The sequence below is a fragment of the Gadus morhua genome, chromosome 17 (genome assembly GCF_902167405.1).
Source record: "Gadus morhua chromosome 17, gadMor3.0, whole genome shotgun sequence".
In the NCBI taxonomy this organism is placed as follows: domain Eukaryota; kingdom Metazoa; phylum Chordata; class Actinopteri; order Gadiformes; family Gadidae; genus Gadus; species Gadus morhua.
The window spans coordinates 1,074,756-1,097,066 of record NC_044064.1 but is presented as its reverse complement, the minus strand read 5'-3'; the positions used below and the strand labels follow the sequence as shown (position 1 = coordinate 1,097,066).

Below are 22,311 nucleotides of genomic sequence, written 5' to 3'. Positions count from 1 at the left end.
ACCCTAGACAATTCCTTAACTGAACTGGAGATCAGATGGTATAAAACATGAAACTACTTTTAAGTACCAACTTATGAATTCCTTAATATATGCAAAGTAACATGAGATAAAATAGGCTACTAGTCTAGACTTCCAGGCCACACATGAAGGGGTGGTAGGTGTGCGTGTGTTGATGGGATATGGGAAGGAAGGGTGTTATGTAGAAGGGATCATCAGACGAACACAGAATGAGTTTCAGAGTAAACCTAGCCACAAAGGCCTAATATGGAAATACATTATTTTTAAAACTGTACAATATTTTAACTGCTGGGTAAAAGGCTTGTATTATATAACATTTTTAATTTTTAGTTTTTATTTTTGTTTGTTTGCTTGCATTATATACCCCTGTTAGAGTCGTAACTTGTATTTGTGTGCATTTTTACATATAACTTCATATTTATACCCTTTCTTGGTCGGCTGGTTGAGCCCTATAGCTGTCTTTCATAGAGAACCCTTTCAACAAAGAGACATAGAGAGCTTTCTATGTGTATTATGCAGTATATACAATATACATATTTGTGACATTGTCGAAATTGCGAAAAAGCAGCAACGCAAACTCGGAATTTGTGTGTTTGTTGTAGATTATCTGTGCCGTAGGTTTCTCTTGTGAATATCCGTATCCAAGACCATTTTAGCTACGATGTGTTTGTGACTGTCATAACCATTATATAGACTAACCAACTTTGACTCGGCGGGTTTGAACTAGTAGTATAGAATACAACTTGTTAGAACAGAGGAGAGAGAGAGAGAATTAACACTTCCTGGAATTTTCCAGACTTTATTGTGGATTGCTGATTTTTATTTTTAATTTCTAACGTTTTATCAGATGTTTGGACATTCTTTCTTTTTTTTTTAGGTGTCTTAAAAACTCGTAATCTTAAAAAAAGGAACAAAGAAATGCATGCCTGATTGTTAGAGTCTCAGTAGCAACAACGGCTAGCTTTGTGTTTTTCTTCCGATTTACAACGACAAAAAGAGCAAAACAAAACCAAGATAATAAACATGGGGTGGAGAGATGTGTGTGTTTTACAGAGGGACAAACAAACGCAGCTCATCTTTCTCATGCACACACACACGCACACACACACACACAGGGATCCAACCAAACACATGGTATGCAATCAATGTTTCCAATTGGCTTAAATCAGTGACTTCAGGCACTGAATTGATCCGATCCGAAAAAGTGATGGCATACCCTTTGTTTAACTAGATCTGTGGTTCTGTTGGACTTTGTTTTGATAGGATACGAGTCGAGAGGTTGAACACGGTTTTACAACAACCCATCCCAAGTTTCGTCCAAACCTTCACCACCTTCTGATGTTTCATATTGCGGACATCCCCAATGAAGCGATCATAAGCACCAATGTTTTTCAATGTATTCCTCTCCGTTATGTATTACCGGTGTAAAGATCAGACCACAGACCTTACGGTTGATCCGTAGACTTGATGTTCACAACAATCCCCGTGCTGTCCTGTCTATTTGGCTGCTGTCACATATGTAGAGGATCATCATGTTAATTAATCAGATATAAGTGTAAAGGGAGATTTTTATTGTATGGGGCTCAGTTATATGTATAAATTTGTTCGCTTTGATTGACTCTTCAGTCTCCTACACCAAAGTGAGTGTTCTCAGACTGATGTAGAAAACATATTGTGGCTTTGGGACATTTCATTGGGAGATCAAACAATCGAATGAACAGAATCACACTTCACAGTAAGACGCGTACTTATTTAAACCAGACGTCATGATCAGAATCCACTTCCATCCACCCATGCGTGTGTTTGATTGTGTTTTGGGCCTTGGTTTGTGTTCCAGGTTCTCGTCTGTCAGTTACTAAAGGTTACCAGAGATTAAGAGGGCAAAGGACACCAGGACACGATGACGGCAAACAGTTGTGTAGAAACCCACAAACATCTGGTCCTACTTTAATGATTAACATTATTCCCCGACCGCAGAGAGCAGCACATTAAACAACACAACATGCAGTCCACACCACACAGCACAGGGTACTTAAGCCAGTGTCCACACCCACGGAACCGTTCACACACGGAGGGAAGCCCATGCTGACAGAAGGGCCCGTGGGTAGGGTCAATCAGACACGGGCGATAGACTGATAATCAATTGAATGATCAATAACAGACGAGGGACGAACCGCGCTTCAGAGAGTACATGCTCCAGCTTTCAATTGACCTGCCATGTTCACACACACACACACGCACACGCACACACACACACACACACGCACGCACGCACGCACGCACGCACGCACGCACACGTACACACATGGGGTTGGTCAAATGCAAAACTGTGTCTTTGCTTTCTAACCTGGGGTCTTTGGGCAAGGCATCAGCATGAGTCCACCCGCAGGCCGCTGCACGGGGCGCGTTCCCCGTGCAGCGTGTGTGTCGGGGTACGGGCGGTGACGTCTGCAGGGGTTAATGAGTCTACAGAGGTGGGGTGTTTGATTGGTGCCCTTATGTCCTATTGGCGGACAAAGGCAGTCAGGCTTATTTAACCAGGCTGTGGTTCTATATACGGTGGCGTCGATGGGCTGTAGGAGCAGACATCAGAGGGGTAGTCGTGTTGGGAACGTGTATATTTACACGTTTAAGGTGAGCGATGGACTCCTGTGAGATATTACTGTTGGGTAAATTCAGCTAGCATGTGTTGAGCCAAAGTGTTTGAAGATGGAATGACGACTGGATGGGTGTGTGATTGGAGGGTCTGATTATTGAATTTAATTCAGTGGCCGTTGGACCAACATCGTTTCAAAGGACAACGTCCGATTCACCCCAATGCAACAGTGGCCCATCATGAACAGGTTGGGGTATTCAAACTGTGTATGTGTTTTTACAGATAACCTCTGATGGGTTTGTTTAAGTTATTATGTGGTGCATATCCTTTAACTGTAGTCTCGTCGTAGGTTTGTATAAAGTAGTTTAGTGAGCCAACATGGAGGCTGGGTGGTCTAGTAGGTGTAACCGTCGACTCTGCAGCTGAATTGTGCGAACCTTGAGCAACAGAATTTAACAATCTAAAACTGTGTTCATTGCCCCTCACTGTGAGTTTAAAAAGTACAGAGGCGGCCATAATATATGCACTGAATGGATGCATTGCGGCAAAAACATCTATTCACCCAGGTTACAGCCTCAAACAGTTATTTTGTTTTATATTTATGGATAAAACTAGGCCAGTGTATAAACTACACTGGCCCAGAAACATGAGGCGCACACTTCAAATAAAACACACAAATACACACACACGAGTCAAAAATAGATTTCACAGCTTAACATGAAGAGGAAATCATTATATATATATAAATATATATAATGATGTCATCTTCATGTTAAGCTGTGAAATGTTATTTTTGTCACATGGCCTTGACAAGTGTCGTGTGCTGTCGCATTTTGGATAGAGCAGAGTAGTGGGGACTTCTGAACACACAGTCAGATTCGTACCGAAGTAAAATAACTAAAGACATGAACGTCCTTCTCCACTGACCCCAGTGGTTGTTTAGGATGAGGTGAGTGAACGGGGGTGCTGTCTCTGGACTGCATCAGACAGGAGAACATCCTACTTTCACCTCATTCCTTGATCAAATCCCTTAGGATGGTGACAGAAAGAAAACGAAAGCGTGAGAATTATTATTCAGGGGAACGGAGGTGGGAAGTGAGGTTTAGAAATAGCCTGGTTAAGACCTGACAGAACCACCGTGGTGAGATATCCAACCCTATCTTAGCAGGTCTGAGACCTGCTGCCGTCCCGACTAACAAGCCCACATCTCAGAACTCTTTGTATTTCCCGTTCCACAGCGGTACACATTCTGGTGGTAAGTGTGTTCAGGGAACGCAAAACAACTAAACTAAGGAGGACAAAATACATTTGTTTAAAAGTACATAATTGAAAAAACTTTATAATATTATTTTGAACAATCTATGCACAGAACCAGAACAAAACCAGGAATCAGGATATTTTCTACAAAAGAGAAATGCATTCACTTAAGAAGCAAAATGTGGCACTGCAATTAAAAAGAGAATTATCTTGAATTCAACAAAAGATTTGTAACAAAAATCAAGCAGAATAATTTTCACAGGAAACTCAAATACAAGTTAATGCAGAACTCTTTCGTAGTTCTCCATGAAAGCCACTACGTAAAGTACACTTCCAAAACTTAATGCAAATCTCTTAGTAACCAACCACCTACTTCTCACAACACACACACACACACACACACACACACACACACACACACACACACACACACACACACACACACACACACACACACACACACACACACACACACACACACTATTCACACACCAGATGGCCAGCATAGTTAATAAAAGATCCATAGTTTAAAATGACATTAAAATCCTTTCAGAAGATTGCACGAGGCTGCAGTCGTGATTCCAGAAACAGACGAAAGCTTTTGTTTCAGCCTTGAATAAAATAATAAATATAAATATAAAATCAACACTCTGGTTGTGTCTTCATTTTCTACTCTCTTGTCAACGCACGCACACATACCCTGACCACCGCTACACACACGCCTCAGCTGTATGGCCCTACACACACACACACACGTTACCGTGTGTGTGTGGAGCCAGGGTCCATGTATGATGTCCGTGCAGACGGGACGTTTGTGTCCGGGACGCAGAGCCTGTATGTCTGAGAACGTCCCTCACTGTGGGATGCCAATGAGGAGGGACACATCTTTGGGATTATTCTATATTTGTAGATGAATCGATGTAAAGAGAGGGATATAAAGGGGGAGATTGAGGATAGATGGACAGACGGAAAGTCTGTTTATCGCTAGATGGTCAGACAGACAGTCAGACAGACATAGATGGACAGAAAGATAGATTGACAGACAGACAGAGGATGACTACTGAATTGTGCCAGCAGGCAGGATAAGCATCACTTTCACCCCCACACACACACACACACACACACACACACACACACACACACACACACACACACACACACACACACACACACACACACACACACACACACACACACACACACACACACACACACACACACACAATTGAGGCCCTAGCCTACGCCATAAAGGAAATTTATGATCTTGACGGGGACATTTCAAGGTCCCGTTTCTGTGGTTCGCCGACACACACACACACACACTCCTTTCAACAGCTCCTCCCCCTGACCCCCCTCCCCCTCCCACGGAGGTCAAGGGTCAAATCGTGATTTAACGACGGGACAGCATGATGCGAGCAATTGTCTGTCTGTCTGTCTGTCTGTCTGTCCTATGTTCACTATTCTGTCATCACACACATGGGCTCAGATCCAGGGGGGGCGAGTTGAAGTGTTCTCTACAACTTCGGACAAACTGAGGCTATATTTTTGCAGGGCTGTGATGACCGTGTGTGACAGCTCGCAGTCCTAGCTTAAAATTCCTCATTAAAAGAAGCTGACCCGACACTAAAGGTTCTGTTGCTGTCCCCCGTGCCCCCTGCTCAGTGGTCTGACCCGTTTGTCCCAGCAGATCATCAGAGAGACGGAGGTGATGTTAAAGATGTCTCCTCCAGAAAATACTCATAAAAAAAATCCAAAAAAACAGACTGTAAATACACCAGAGAAGAGTCCGTTTGCACGGAGAAACAAAACCAATCTTCAAGTCTGAACTCCACTCAGTATCTAGCGCCCCTGATGGTTCATCAGTCCTCCGCTCATCCTCCTCCAACACCAGCACCCCTTTGAGCGGCCGCTGCCTCGCCTACAGAACCCCTCCATGGAGCTCATCAGAGCCACGACCTCCATTGCTCTCACACCAGATGGAGGGAGAGAGGAGGAGGAGGTGAGGAACACGTCATAAATATGTATATATAAGAGAGAGAGAGAGAGAGAGAGAGAGAGAGAGAGAGAGAGAGAGAGAGAGAGAGAGAGAGAGAGAGAGAGAGAGAGAGAGAGAGAGAGAGAGAGAGAGAGAGAGAGAGAGAGAGAGAGAGAGAGAGAGAGAGAGAGAGAGAGAGAGAGAGAGAGAGAGAGAGAGAGAGAGAGAGATGTAATGCGCGCCTGGGACACCGCGCAGGCAAACGATCCAAAGCGCACAAGATTGCACTGGACGTGGAAAGAGACACTGCGATTCAAATGCAAAGCGGCTTACATGACTACAGACAAGATCCATAAGAAACACAACAGCGGTGGGTCGTGACTCCACATTCCGATAGCGCAAATAACTGCGGGCACGAAACAAGCGACGCAGGAGGAACCCGCGCTCTGGCGACCCCTACAGGAGAGGACGGGTAGTATACCAAAAACCAAATGGAAAAACCCCACCACGGTTGCATGGACAACCAAGGGCAGGGGTGTAGGCATGACACCAAGGGCAGAATGAAAGGAGGAGGCCCGCGTGAGGACACAGGATGAAGCCTGCCTCTCTCTCTCTCTCTCTCTCTCTCTCTCTCTCTCTCTCTCTCTCTCTCTCTCTCTCTCTCTCTCTCTCTCTCTCTCTCTCTCTCTCTCTCTCTCTCTCTCTCTCTCTCTCTCTCTCTCTCTCTCTCTCTCTCTCTCTCTCTCTCTCTCTCTCTCCGTTTGTGTGTTAAGGCCAACAACGGAAACTTACGTAACATTCACACACAAATGCTGTCGCTAACTGTCACCCTTTGACAGGATGACACACACGCACACACACACACACACACAAACACACACACACACACACACACACACACACACACACACACACACACACACACACACACACACACACACACACAGTTAGATGAATGATTTTGGGTCTACAAGTAAGTGATTTATAGGGTTTAGCGGTTTATATAACCACCTGCAAATGAGTTATAACCGAAAATAAATTGCATTCCTACAAAGGGAAGCTCTTTGTAAAATGGATTAGGGATATAGCAGCCTGACACCAACAACTGTTTACCTTTAAATACGGACATTTTTATCTGGGATCATCTTTGACATGAATCCAATATTTTCATAAGACTTATTTGAATCTTCCTAAATGTCTCAGTGAGGTATATTACTGGTTCCTTGGATACCAACCGCATCCATTGTATAAATAGGTCGCAGTCCGTTCACCTTACCGCTAGATGGCGCCTTCTGCTCGTTTTCTGCCTCAAGCTCAACCGATGGATGGCATTGGGAACCGTCTTCTTCCAAAGATTCCAAAACAGGCAATCTTAACGGATATTATACACATATGCTACATCATTTTATGATTAATAGACTTCTCATTGTTTGATTAATCAGTATTGGTCCATAAGTCTTGGTCTATATCGTCATATTTATAGCAGGTGAACAGAAGCGTCTCTTGACGGGTGTAATTGGCTCCGGCTCGCCTGCAAACCATAATTAACCCAATGAGCTCCACCTGAGCTTTGCTGTTGCACTCTGAAGGCCCGCGGGAATCACTAATAACCTGTTTCACTCTTCTCTCTGTTGCCCTAAAGTGTACCCAGTATTTATAATGCATTATTTTGGAGATAAAACTGCCAACTCCAAACGCGAAAGCCAGCCCCCGTTTAAGGAGGGTCAGAGCTCGGCTACTGATTGGTTAAGCAGGGTCAGAGCTTGGCTCCTGATTGGTTAAATACATCATAATGTGATGATGACTTTAACAAGTTATCAACAGCTGGTCATACTGGGAGAAGCGTCTGTCAGGTCCACCTCTGCCCGGTGACGGACCCCATCTCCCCGGTTCACCCCCCCACCTCTGGGGGTTGCCATGGCGAGGGCCACGTCACTTCCCCGAGATGATGATTATAATCTGCCGCAGCGCAGAACTGCCAGCGGTGGAGGAGGAGGGGGAGGAGAACACGTGCACGCTCGCACACACACACAGACACGCAATCACGCATGCACGCGCACATGTGCACACGCGCACGCACACACACAAGCAGGAATGCACTGCACACACATAAAGGCACACATAGACGCACACACACACAATCAAAGGCATGCACACACACACACACACACACACACACACACACACACACACACACACACACACACACACACACACACACACACACACACACACACACACACACACACACAGGCATATACGGCACACTACACCAACTCTCACAGTCACTCACACACACACACTAATTTTATTACGCTACGTATTATTCAGTTATACGCCACTTTTCCTTGCATGAATTTCACTTTCAGAAGTCAGAAAATATGTATAAAATGCCTCTGCTTACTTCTCTGTGTTCGCCCTGTTTGGCTAACTATGTCACAAGCTGTCTCTGGTGATCAGAAACAACACACAAATAATATCCCTATGTCTTTCATTCTCCTTCTCTCTTTCGCTCTCTATATGTGTGTTATGTTTTTTGTCCACAAGGTGGCGCCAGAGTCGTTTGTGTTGAAGAATCCAAACAGGTTGTTGATGTTGGACGCTGTGTGTCCTCCCATCACACGCATGTATCCACACATTAGTATGTTCACTGCTAGACAAAACACAAACACAACACAATAGGTCTCAGAACGGCCGATGCGTCGTGTCATTGTCCTCATTTGCTACGGATAAGTGCAAGTGTAAGTGCTTACATTCTGTAAGAGTCTTAGAAGAAGACCCTTACAGGAAGCCTCGTTAGTCATGAGCCAGTCATGAATTTCCCACTTCCCGCGTGTTGCTGCATTAATAAAGTCTGAAACCGGAACTGTGCATTAGGAAGTCCGGGAGCCCTCTGAGAGTGTGACGGGATCTGTGTGTGAGGTCATTAGCCGTTCTCCCCCAAACAACAGGGAGCGACTTTCGAGAAAAGCCAGGCTGCTGATGCCACAGCACGTCTAAAGTGTTGAGGTATCACTGTATTAAGGGATTATGGGAACCCCTTCAAACAGACAGAGAGAGAGAGAGAGAGAGAGAGAGAGAGAGAGAGAGAGAGAGAGAGAGAGAGAGAGAGAGAGAGAGAGAGAGAGAGAGAGAGAGAGAGAGAGAGAGAATGCTTGCTTGCAAATATGTGGGCGATTTGTCTGCATGGTAAATCCTTCAGCCTACTGTGTGTGTGTGTGTGTGTGTGTGTGTGTGTGTGTGTGTGTGTGTGTGTGTGTGTGTGTGTGTGTGTGTGTGAGACAGAGAGAGATACCGACTGTGACGCACAAACTGGCTGCAGCGGTGAGTCATCCAGTCCCCCTCCCACACACACTCTCCCCCAGGATTGTGCGACCCCTCCCTCCCTTTCCCTCTCTCTCTCCCTCCCTCTCTCCCTCTCTCCCCTACCTCCCTCTCTCTCCCTCCCTCCCTTTCTCTCCTCCTCCCTTCCCCATCCCTCTCTCCCCCTTCCTCCCTCCCTCCCCCATCCCTCTCTCTCCCTCCCTCCCTCCCTCTCTCCCTCCCTCCCTCCTGTGTTTTTCTGCTGTTCCCCTGCGCCTCCTCTAATCACCTCCCCTCCTCCCCCCTCTCCCCCCTCTCCCATCCCCCTCAGTTCCCAGCACAGAGGACGTTACAGTAAAAGTAAAAAGAGATCAAACAAAATCCCCTCTCTGCTGTAGTCGAGCTCCGGCTCCGTTTATCGGTTATTAACCGATCATTACGGACGACTTTTCCCTCCTCTGACATCTTGTTTACAGCGGCGGCCGGGGGAGACTCCTTCTCTGCTCATCGCCAGGCGCTGCCGCCCACCTCGGCGCCATGGCAACAACAACAACACCCGCTTCCAGGCCGCCTCTCGACCTCGCCGTGTCAACATGTGTGCGAACCTTCAGCGTCTCCCGTGCGCGCCGCTCAAGACCGCGCTACGCCGCGGCCATCGGACAGGGAGGTTGTCGCTCTCTGATGTTGCTACACACTGTATTAACCATGGATGTATAAGGTGGACTACAACACTACACACTGCTATGGCATACACACTGAGGGTGAATGCACTGAGGTGGATGGTATTTGTAGTTCTCTTTTCTTTGTGTCCTTGATTTCCTCAAACACGGTTTAATTTAACGAGTAAACCAATGTTGTACAAGTTATTAATTGAAAAGAACAAACTGCTTTGGCCATGTAACATAACTGCTTTACATGACCGTACTCAAACTGAAGCGACGGTGGGGAATGGTAGGTTGTAATTGGATGGATTCAGCATTACTTCAAACCTTCCCTACCTGAAGGCCTACGAGCATTGTGGAACTCGCAATCACATCCGCCTTTTTAAATTGAACAATTCTATTAACACAAGTAATATATATCTACTACGCAGGACACTAAATGAGAGAGAGAGAGAGAGAGAGAGAGAGAGAGAGAGAGAGAGAGAGAGAGAGAGAGAGAGAGAGAGAGAGAGAGAGAGAGAGAGAGAGAGAGAGAGAGAGAGAGAGAGAGAAACCCCAGGCCTGATAGAGATGTGGGTGGCTGGTATTATTCCAGAAAGCCCTCATAATGTCAAATCTTTTTTTAGAAGAAGTGAAGGCTGCAGTAAAAAACAGAAAACTAAAAAGTCACACAGCGCAGCTTTAACTTTACACGACTACACACATGCTGCAGTCGGGCTCTCTATATCCGAACAAACATAGAACCCAGGCCAGCTCACGGGTATAAAGCCCACTTTAGTGCCCACATGGCCAGGCCGTGATGCCAAGTACCTCCAAGCCTCACCCCCCGTCCCCCCCGACGTCACCAGGGTTTATCCTCCTCTGACCATAAAGAGGAAGTTCACTTTGTTAATTAAACGGAGGTTCGACTGTACTTCTTGAGTCGAAGAGACGGCAACAGATAATCAAAACGCAGAAGTCCACACGGATGACTGAGGAACCAACGTCATTATCTATTCAACTGAAAAGCTGTTGTTACGGACTCTTTGAAGATATTTAACCTGTGTCGTTGTGACCATATTTGACTGTGCTCGAGTCTGATGCATTGGATTTGTCCCTCTCTTAATCGTGGAGAATGACCTCATTATTGTGTGCGATTGATATGATCAGTGAAATAGCTATTGCTATGTTGAAACGTTAATCTTAAAGGGAAATACTTGGAGTTTAGCAAACCTGTGAAAAGAAAAATGCAAGTGTCTCTGTTTGTCTGTGTGTTGTCCTAGTATAACTACTCGATCTAACTATATAATAACTATAGGAACATTGGACCTGCTGTTAAACTCTCTTCTCTGTGTTACTGACTCTGTGTCCACGTTACTTTGAAGAACATGTTATGAATTCCTTTTCATGTTGCCTTCATGCAACTGCAGTGCAGTGCACTTAAACACAACCATTCAGAAGTCACAGAAAAGGCTCAACATAAAGTACTGGGTTCGTAGGAGCAAGGCAACAGGAAGGAGGGATTGAGGAACATGTACGACCAACAACGTGAGTCTGTCTAGTGATCACTGCGTCTCTGTCACTGTTGCTTTGGATCATTTCCTCCAGCGCAGGTTGAATTACCCTGTTGTGAGGGGCTCCTTCTCTTTTTAATTCACCCTGTAGCCATCTTGTTTCCGTCTTGATGCTAATGCTAGTTGGTGCTAGCATCATGCCGCCCTTTCTCCTTCTCCGTCGGCCTGCACACAGTTCATGCGCACACACATGAACAAGGTTCATGTATGCGGCCGTGTTCTTAGTTCAGATGACCTCCGAACCCAGCTCCACTCTCTGACTGATGGGGTCTCATCCCCCCCCGGGTAGAGAGTGTCCGGCTGCCGGAGGACATTGAGTTCTGTGCCTCTTTACAGTCATTCCAAACTGGTCCCTCTCTCTCTCACACCTCCATGCCAACCCCATGAACGCCCACACCAGCACACACCTGCACACACACACACACTAGGCTGCACGCACACACACACACACACGCATGCATGCACGCGCGCGCACATAAGAAGCATGCACACACAGAACCAGATGCACGCGCACACACTCACACACACACTCACGGACACATAAGAAGCATGCACACACACACACACACATACACACACAGAGACAATAAAAGCCTTCTTTATTGTTGGCCGGCGGGCTGCAGTGCAGTGGGTGACTCATGCTAAACGAAGCACTCACAGCGCGCTCTGGACGAGGAGGAGGCACCGGCCCCCCTCTCCCCCCAGGGGCCTGCCCCCCTCCCCCCGCGGGCCCGGACCCCAGGGGCCGTGGCTGGAGCCCCCCCGTCTCTGTATGGTCTCACATGTCCTTACAGTCATTATGTATGTGTAGATTTCCTCCCCGTCGTTTTAATTATTTTTTTATTCAATTATGTCTTTCTTTATTTCTTTTTGCATGAATTACATTTTCATTTCCCTTCTCTTTTTCCTCTGGCTGTGCTGCCGGGATGAATAAAGTACTTACTAACTAAACTAAGTGACTGACGCAGGTAAAGGCTGTCCAACAACACCACCTCACACCCAGACCCCCTCTGGTACCAGAGGTGCTGGGCTCCAACCAGACCGGATCCATAAAGGGAGAACACACTGAAAGATAAGAACTCCTTCTCCCTCTCCCACACGTTAACCCCTCCCTTGCATTCTTGTTTCCCTCAATGCACAACGTGCATCTCGCGATCACAGGGTTACTTCATGCTTCAGAGTTACAAACCCTTTAGCTGCGCCTTCGTCGCGTCACTACAGCACCAAGGCCCGGAGTTTATCGCTGCGTGAGCAAACTGCCCCTTTTTCTCTGTTTACAATCGGAAGCCAATGAGAACTCCCAACACTACGCCCATATACGGAGTGTCTCGTCACTCCAGCACCGAATCCCGTTCTCGTCGGGGGGGGGGGGGGGGTTGGGGGGGGGGGGGGGGGGGGGAGGAATTACAATTTTGCTCGCAGGCGATGTTGCGCTGCATATGTCGAAAACCCTGTCAGAGCTAATTACAGACCGGGGCGCAAACAATGCTCCCTCCATGGTCCTGGAAATAGACAGAGAGCGAGATGGGAGGACACCAACGCCAAGCGATGACACACACACACACGACGGACCAGCTCACAGTAATAACATCACACAGGCCGCCCACGCACACGAGGAAACACCAGGGCCAGATCAGCTGCTTAGAGCAGGACGGGAGCTCCTGCAAGAGCTTCTCTGGAGAGGGATAGTCTTTATTAAGACAGTGATCCCAGTGGAACCAGTGGAACCAGTGATCCCAGTGGAACCAGTGATCCCAGTGGAACCAGTGATCCCAGTGGAACCAGTGATCCTAGTTGAACCAGTGATCCCAGTGGACCGGATTTTTTGTGTTTGGGTACTTTACAAGGAGGAAAAAAAATATGAGGAGGTGTAAGAGGAGGAGGAGGAGAGGAGAGATGGGGAGGAGGAGGAGGAGGAGAGGAGGAGAGATGAGGAGGAGGAGAGATGAGAGGAGAGAGGAGGAGGAGAGATGAGGAGAGAGGAGGAGACGAGGAGAGGAGAGATGAGGAGGAGAGATGAGGAGGAGGAGGAGGAGAGATGAGGAGGAGGAGGAGGAGGAGGAGGAGGAGGAGGAGGAGGAGGAGGAGGAGGAGGAGGAGGAGAGATGAGGAGGAGAGAAGGAGGAGATGATGATGATGATGATGAGGAGGAGGTGTAAGAGGAGAAGGATACGAGGAGGATGAAGAGGATGGACAGGGAGGTGTGGAGAGGGTGGGAGCAGCCATCCAGCCATCCCCCCCGCAGTCTCTGAGCCCCGTCAGAGGGGGGCAGTATGGTGTGGTGATGATGGGGGGGGATAGCCAGATCATCGCCATGACGACTGTTGGCCAGGGTAAATGATCAACAGCAGCAATTTGATGGGAGGGGCGATGGTGGGAGCTATCTACTGAACCCTCACGGAAAACAACTCATGTCATCTTTGTGTCTCGGAGCCCTGAGCCACAATGTCATCGACGTGTCACGAGAGACGCCAAAGAACATGGACGGCGAACCACGGCAGACAGAGAGAAGGCATCACCTGTCCAGAAATGGCCGAAACAGGCGAGCTGCCACACTGGAGTCCTGATCTCCACTGGGGTGCAGAGTCAGTCACCGCCTCATAAACCCTCACAGAGACACGCAGTGGCCGAGGGGGAGACACTAGGCTCTGTTGCTGCCTCAACGTTTCTCTCCCTCTTTTACTCCCTCCCTCTCTCTCATTTCTGCCCACGCAGAACCCCCCTCCCCCATTTCATTCACCCAGCGTCCGTTCATTCATCACCGTGTGCACTGCAGCGTGTCTGCTCGGTATGGGAAGGGGGGGGGGTCCCCCCTCCCACTCCCCCACCCACGCACGCAGGCGGGCGAGCGAAAAAAAAAGAAAAATGCAATCTTATCAATGAACAGCAGCCCTCCCGCCTACGTCAATGGGCCGCGCTGATGAAAGGCGTCACGTGGTCGGGAGGGCGGAGGTATAAGATGCCGTCACGCGCTGCCGTGGACCTGAAGACACACACAGGATGCTCAGAGGAGCGCGTGTTCCGCACGACGTGAAGCCTAAACCACGCACACACACACACATTCAGACTAACTGTACTGGAGTGAAGACGCTGAAAGCAGCAGTCCTTACTGGTTTTGAGAAGGACAACTGGGCACTTTCTGAGGAGCGCCGGTCGAGTCCCTCACAAGTAAGTACCGACTATCTGACTAATTTTGTGAACTAGGATGTTTATTACGGCACGTGTTCAACTTTTACTGTACTTAACTGTACTGTCTCTAAAACGGCCGGTTATTTCATTTCAAAGAACCATGAAAGCACTTTTTACTGTTTTTTTTTTTTTTTTTACAGCGCGCCCGTGTGCGCTGGTGTGTGCGTGCGCTTGTATGCGCGTGCGTGCGTGTGCGTGTGTGTGCATCTCCTCTCTGTGAGACGTAGGTCCACAGTCGTGTTGTGCATCATTATCTTAATCTGCACCCCCCTCATCAGCATCATGAGGCCACGCCCCTCCAGGCGTCTATTGTCCTCTGGAGTGAAGCGCGTGCAGACACGCATCTGTGTTTTTTTTATGCACATTATCCAAACGCAAGTTTCTGCAACTTTCCATCAGTTTCCATCCAACAATGAGAAAAAGCAACAAAAAGCGACCGTCTTTGATCTCAAGGGGAGCGGGCAGATGTCAGAGGTGTCTGCTTCTTGGTCTTCAGTGGCGGATTAGACTAATCCGCTTTGGTGGTAAAATCAACCGTGACCTGAACCGGATCAACGAACAGATTCTAATAAAATAACCAAGAGGGACAAAGTCACAGAATGGACAGAACAACTTACTTATTTTCAGTCGCCGTTAAATTCGTTTAAACGAATCCATCAAAAAATCTATTTTTACGCACCAGCTGATGAACACAGTGACGGGTTCAGACACCAAACAGGTCGTGACGTCAGTCCTGAGCCGTTCCCTTTAACGGAAGAATCCACAAAAAAACATGAATGGACCCCCTGTCTCATTTGTGTTTGACGAAATAATTCACATAATAAATCAATTAAGTCCTTTCAGTTAAATTGAAAGAAAAAAAATAGCAATACGTTGAATCTAAACCTCTAGGTAGACACACCGAATCAGCGCATATTCAACATTTTATTGCCAAATACATGCAACCAACAGCAACAGGTAAAGATCATTACAATCGTTATTTAGGGCTTCGATGACGTGCGCTCCAGGGCGCATTTCTCATTGGCTGCGCACCCCCCCCCCCCCCCCCTCCCCTCCCCTTGCCGCGCATAGCGCAGAAAATGCGCAGCAACAGCTCCCCCAGATTGAGCCTCCTCACAAAGAAACTCAACACAAATTGACTGATGATATTTTGGCGCCGGGAATCGACTTGTCTCTGAAAGCAGGATTTGGGACGTGCTGTGGTAAACCGATTTGAAGAAGTCCAGTGTAGAATTTTTTTAGTTTTTTTCTACTTTAAATGTGCCTCGCTTAATAATGAGGTCGTGATTATTTTTTTTCTGTTTATCTAATGTTCTACATTAACAGAACTCTTCTTCTCTCCTCTGCCTCTCTCAGGAGTCGTTCTCCGCACTGACCTCCAGCCGTCCCGGGTGTGGTCCATTCCGAGCGGCCATGTACCGTCACCGTGGGGCCCCAGGGGCCCTCGCCCTCCTCTTCCTCCTGACGGGAGCCTGCCTCCCGTCGCTCTGCGCCCCCAGCCCCGTCCCCCCGCCCGCCCCCGCCGTGGGCTCCCTACAGACCCCCGAGGTTCCCTGGAGGGCCCCCGCGCTCGTACCCGGGGCCGACGAAGTGGAGGGGGCCCGAGATGAGGAAGGGGAGGAGGAGGAGCTCTTCAAGGACGTGGATCCCAAGACGCTGGCGGCGGTCCTGCTAGAGGCGCTGAACAAGCCGCAGACCGCGAGGGGAGCGTGGGAGGAGGAGGAGGAGGTCAGACCGAGGCCCGGGGGAGAGGAAGAGGAGGAGCGCGACGAGGGGGCCGATGCGACCACCGACGACCCCAAAGAGCCGGCGGTCCGAGCGGCGGAGAGCCGGGAGCGGGACCGGGAGCGGGAGCAGCCGGAGCTGGAGCTTGTGATGGCGGCCGCCGCCCTGCAGGGCCGCGAGGAGCGGGAGCGCCAGGAAGAGCGGGAACGCCAGGATAAGCGGGAGGAAGAGGAGCGGCTCACGGAGAAGGTGACGAGCCGCACCGTGAGCCAGGTGGTCCCGGTGAAACCCGCCCCGCCGCCCGGCGTCGCGGGGGAGGAGCCGACGGGGATCAAAGGTCAGGGCTCCGCCCCCGCCGCGCCCGGCGACCTCGACGGGGAGCCGCGGAACGAGGAGGAGGAGGAGGAGCAGCTGAACGCAGAGGAGCTGAAGAACCTGGAGGCCATGATGAAGGAGTTCCCCAGCCTGGGCGCCGCCAGCAAGCGTGACGACGGGGAGCGGGAGGGGCGGGGCTCCAACGACGTCCTGCCGCGGCACAAGGCCCAAGGCCCGCCGCGCGGCAGGGAGAAGCTGCGATGGCAGGAGGAGACACAGAAGGGCCTGGGCTTCCCCTCGTTCCGCGGCGGCAACTTCATGGACGAGTTCGAGGAGGCGCGCGCCGGCTCTCCGGCCAAGACGGCGCCACAGCCGGCGCCACAGCCCGACACCGACGACATGATGGAGGACGAGGGCGAGGGCGGCGACGAAGAGGGGGAGGAGGAAGAGGGGGAGGACCTGAGCCCCGAGGAGGAGGAGGCCCAGGCCAAGGCGGAGCAGGAGGAGGTGCGCCGGCAGGCGGCCGAGGTGCAGAGGGCCAAGGTGGAAGAGGAGAAGCTGGCCGACATCGCCTCCGACATGCTCCTGCAGTACATGGTCAAGCAGAACGGCGGCAAGAGGAAGTACCGGGAGCAGGGCAGGAAGCACCCCTCGCTGCTGAACACGGCCGAGGACAAGCGGTCCAACGAGGTCCAGGAGGCGGACGAGGAGGACGACGACATCGACCCCCAGACCATCGACAAGCTGATCGAGATCTCCAGCAAGCTGCACCTCCCCGCCGACGACGTGGTGGACATCATCAACGACGTGGAGAAGAAGAAGAAGAAGGAGCTCCCGTCGCAGATGTCCCCCTGGCTCCGCCCCTCCTCCTCGCTCGCCTCCTCATCCGTCAAAGGGATGTCGGCGTCGCCCATCAATCAAATCAACTATCTGTCGCCGAAGCAGTCCGCCCAGGCGGTCAATCCATTGAAGACATGGTTCTCAGAGAACCCAGGAAGCAAGTTAGCGTTGACCAATCAGGACCCTTGGCGCAAACCTATGAAGCCCCAGCCGTCCAACTTGGACATCTTCCCCCAACTCCAAACGTCCCTTTCGTCAAACAAAGGATTCATCGCCAAACCCCAAAGGACCTTTTGGGGCAGCTATCCCCCCTACACGGCCTACCCTGGCCCTCACCAGAAGACCCCCTACAGAGGGTACTACCCCGTTTACCTACCGTCTCCGCCAAAACCCAAACTCCGCTACTACCTTCCCAACGCCTACCCGTACGCCTTCAGCAACCCCCGGGGGACCCAGCCCCGCTACGACTACGACTTCACGCCCAAGCGCCACTACCACAGCTGGGTCCAGCCGAGGCTGAGGAAGCCACCCGCATCCATCCAGAGGTCCTACTACCAGAACTACCTCCTACCCACGTACCTGCACACATTCCAGCGGAACGCCAACCCCCGCAGCCCCTCGCGGACCGCCGGACGCCTGGCGCCCCCTCCCCGCAGTCGCTTCTACTACCCGCCCGCACCCGTGGTCGGCAGGGAGGCTCGCCTCGGTGACCAGGCGGACGATGGTAACTATGACGATGTCGATGTGCAGCAGATGCTCGCTCGACGGCTGAGGAAGTTCCAGTGAAGAGGCGACGGCGGTGGACCGGTCAGAGAGAGGCGGTAAAGCACATTAAAGGGGAGGCGGAGCCGGGACCCGTGGACGTGTTCGCTCAGTACCCGGAGAGGGGAAGGGGAACGGAGGGTTTCTGAAGGCAGGAGCGCGGTGGCGGAGGCTGAGGTACAGATTCGGACGGTTCTTGTGTCGGTACTCGAGGCCTGAGGCGCCGTTCTCTTAAACCACGTTTGTATATTGAAAAAAGACTAGAAACGGCAGACGCACGCGGCGTCGATTCCGTCGACAGAATCGGATCGCTCAGCGACCGTAATGTCGGCCGACGATTCTTTTCGTTCTACCTTTCGGGGAACGGTGCGGAACACCAAGAGAGCCGACGAATGTTCGGAGAATAACGTGTTTCAGCTTCAACCGATTGAGGGGGGGGACATTTGGAAGCTATTTTTCGTGGTGTATTTTCACTTGTTCCATGACGGCTCTTTGTGAGCAGCGAGATGCATTCCACCCAGAGGGCTGTGAGAGCCCTTCAGAGCACCACACTGATCATGTAACGCCGCAACCCTGAAGTGATGACTCATGCTTCTGCATAACCTTATTGCCTTGTTGCTATGGTGCCATACCCCGATTTAAACCGTACTGGGGGTGTAACCTGTATTATTTATTTCGTGAGACGGTTATTCAATTTTGGCACCGTTCGAGAGGTCTTTGAGAGACTAAATCAACAATCTGTTAGACCCATTGGAGACGAGTCAATAGAAGAGAGGTAGGAGCAAGCTGGAGGGAGTGATAAGGGTTTGAATTTGACTCAGGTAATGCAAACCAAGGCAAGTCACATTTGAATGGTTGTTCCCCTTTTAAGTGCTATCGATTATTGAGTCTTTTTCCATGTTTTTGTAATATCTTATGATTTTTTTTCTACCAAACAGTTACAAAAATAGTATCCATTTCATACAAGTCTGTGGACAAATGAACGAGTTGTGTTCAAGACATTTGGTTAAGAAATGCCTTTTGTAATAGCTGGCCCTACCTCATTGGTATTCATGGGTTTTATACATCTCTTTTATTGAAGCACCGTGTTATCTGTAAACAAGAATCTACAAAGTAGAGGGAATATACATGAGTTTTAAAACCATACGGTAATGTTGAGATACTGTGCATTGTGATTTTAAAATGGATATACTGTAGGAGTTAAAAATGTAAACACTGCTACCATACGTTGATCATTTATACATTTGGCAAAAAAAAACCTGTACAAGGCTGTTGAGCTGTTAGCTTACCTTTGGTATCAGTATGGATTTGGTTTATTTGGAATAATTATGAATAATTCCTCATTAGATCCATCGTTACTAACAAAATAAGATAGAAAATGAATTGCACCTTAGTTATTGTGGTAAAAATAGTGATACATGTGTATTGCCATCTTTAGAAAACATATCAAACCGCCAAAACAAAATCAAGGCATTGACAATCTTGCCCATTAAAAAGGTTGATTAAAAATAATTGTGAGTATTGAAATATATTGAAAATATTAAGATTGGAACAAGTGCCAGTTTGTGGTGTAATCTCAGTCCAAACTGCATTCAAGGGATGCTGGGGAAAGTGCTTGAAAGTAATGGCAAAATATCAGAAATATATCGGAATGATAACACAGAAAACATTCTGATATGATTAGTCAATAATTGTGCCTATTTGTTTGAGCAAAAAAAAGATAAATGGATTAGGAGAAAAAAGGAAAGGACATTATATTATTTGAAGTCATTTTCACATTGAAGACGTGAGGGGGAGGTTGGAGGTATTAATAATAAGGGCTTAGCAAAGAGAAAGCAGAGAAAGCAAAATGTCTGCATGTTAATATATACTTGCATCTCAAACGTGTTGCTTCTCTGAAGAAATATCAAAACAGAAAAATATAAAAAAATGAAATGATGTGACAAATGTGTTGAGTGTTGTACAAGGCAACTATTGTCCATGGTCTTAATGCTGTACTCGTTGTTACTATAGTACAAACAAAATACTGAAAAACATGCGTCTGAAAATGCGCATGTTAATGACTAGTTTTGCTACACAAAGAATCAATAAAGTTCAATATTTTTTAATAAAACCGTCTGTTTCCTGTTCTTTCCTGACAAACAGCTACATGTATACGTGCATATACTAATAAAGCTGCGTTCAACACAAAGAAGAACATCAACTAATCAATTGATTGTACGACCAGAGAAACCACTCCCTAATTGTGTGAAATGAATCACCGGGCGAGAGAGTTTGCCGGTCCATCGATGACGTCCGTAAGAACAGGGACATCGAGGACAAAATGGAGTCTCCCCTTCACCGAGGTGCTGGGTGTCTGATTATTATGAGCGGCACATGACGCAACATAAAAAAGGTCAATTAATCAAAGACGACTCTATCCGCGGTGCTGCAACATGGCACCAGTGACTGTGTCACGAGGAGTCTGCATGTGAGAATGGGAACCGTTACTCACTGAGAATAGACTGATGATTCATAGACCCTCTGACTGCCAGGTGTGCCGTGGTCTCCGCAGAGAAAGAGACCGAAGGCTGGCAACCAGATTATCCACACCTATTCTAGCTCATCATCCCCTTTTGGCCATAAGACAAACTAAAGGTGACTAAAGGTACTTCACTGAGGGTTTATCTTAACATATCTTAAGAGGAGAGGAACCTAGAATAATCTAATTAAGGTATCTCACACATCCCCCCCGCCCTCTCGTTCCCAGTGATCCGGTCGTAGTGCCACCCTGCTCATTAATAACGACCACAGGGAGGGCCTGCGCCCTCTAACGACCAGACAGCCTGCAAGGTCACGGCCGCCCGGTGGGGGGGGGGGGGGGGCCGGGAGCCACATCCAGCTGTCACGCTACGGGCCGCCAGATGGCACCGCAGACCCCACGTGGTGAGGGGGGCAGGGAGGCTGCTTGATCCCCTTCTCGCCCGGGACTGGACGTCATCGCCTTAGATGAACGGTAAACGGGCTGCATTCATACAGCGCTTCCCTCATCAGCGGCCACTCAAGGTGCTTTACAACACTGCCTCACATTCACCCGTTCATGCACACATTCACACACCGACGGCGGAGTCACGGGGGGAGAGAGAGAGAGAGAGAGAGAGAGAGAGAGAGAGAGAGAGAGAGAGAGAGAGAGAGAGAGAGAGAGAGAGAGAGAGAGAGAGAGAGAGAGAGAGAGAGAGAGAGAGAGAGAGAGACACCCAGCCACCTCTCACCCTCAAATAGACTGCTAGTTAAACCCACTGCTGTTTGGACGGTCTATGTGGGCGCCAGGCCCTGCCGGTCTACATGGCCGGGCCTGACCACCCACAGGGCACTCTGCCCGGTGGATGGGGGCTGTAGCCCGGGAGAAAGCGAAGCCAAAGATACGTCTGAAGAGCCAAGAAGTTGACGTCAGACACTAAAGCATTGCAAAGTAAAAGATGGACAGATCGGGTGAGATGGAAGTGGGAGTTGGAGGGGAAGACAATGAAGGGATTAAAGGAAATCTCAACCTGCAAATAAAGAAGTGGTGGTGGTGGAGGAGGTGGAGGAGATGGTGTTGGTGGAGGCGTCGGTGGTGGAGGTTGAGGTGGTGGTAGTGGTGGTGGTGGAGGGGGTGATGGTGTTGGTGGAGGCGGTGGTGGTGGAGGTTGAGGTGGTGGTAGTGGTGGTGGTGGAGGGGGTGATGGTGTTGGTGGAGGCGTCGGTGGTGGAGGTTGAGGTGGTGGTAGTGGTGGTGGTGGAGGGGGTGATGGTGTTGGTGGAGGCAGTGGAGGTGGAGGTTGAGGTGGTGGTAGTGGTGGTGGTGGAGGGGGTGATGGTGTTGGTGGAGGCAGTGGAGGTGGAGGTTGAGGTGGTGGTAGTGTTGGTGGTGGAGGGGGTGATGGTGTTGGTGGAGGCAGTGGAGGTGGAGGTGGTGTTGGTTGACGAGGTGGTGGGGCTGGTGGAGGTGGTGGTGGTGGTGGAGGTGGTGGGGCTGGTGGAGGTGGTGGTGTTGGTAGAGGTGAAGGTGGAGGTTGTTGACGCGGTGGTGGTGGAGGAGGTGGATGGAGGAGGAGGAGGTGGAGGGCGAGGGAGGTGGGGTGAGATGAAACGATG

The 22,311-nt window shown here is 49.4% G+C and overlaps 1 protein-coding gene across 1 annotated transcript; it reads left to right on the top strand.

The window, feature by feature from the left end:
• The first annotated feature begins 14,253 nt into the window (after positions 1-14,253).
• vgf (VGF nerve growth factor inducible) lies at positions 14,254-20,308 on the top strand. The gene is made up of 2 exons (XM_030337561.1): positions 14,254-14,532; positions 15,910-20,308. Exons 1-2 carry the CDS (start codon positions 14,365-14,367, stop codon positions 18,217-18,219), a joined length of 2,478 nt encoding a protein of 825 aa, XP_030193421.1. The 5' UTR covers positions 14,254-14,364; the 3' UTR covers positions 18,220-20,308.
• The last annotated feature ends 2,003 nt before the right edge of the window (positions 20,309-22,311 follow it).

Bases quoted from the DNA above. Each gene is read 5' to 3' on its own strand.
- vgf (XM_030337561.1), top strand. From the start codon at position 14,365: ATGCTCAGAGGAGCGCGTGTTCCGCACGACGTGAAGCCTAAACCACGC. The intron at 14,533-15,909 runs GTAAGTACCGAC...TGCCTCTCTCAG, and splicing joins GCCGGTCGAGTCCCTCACAA to GAGTCGTTCTCCGCACTGAC.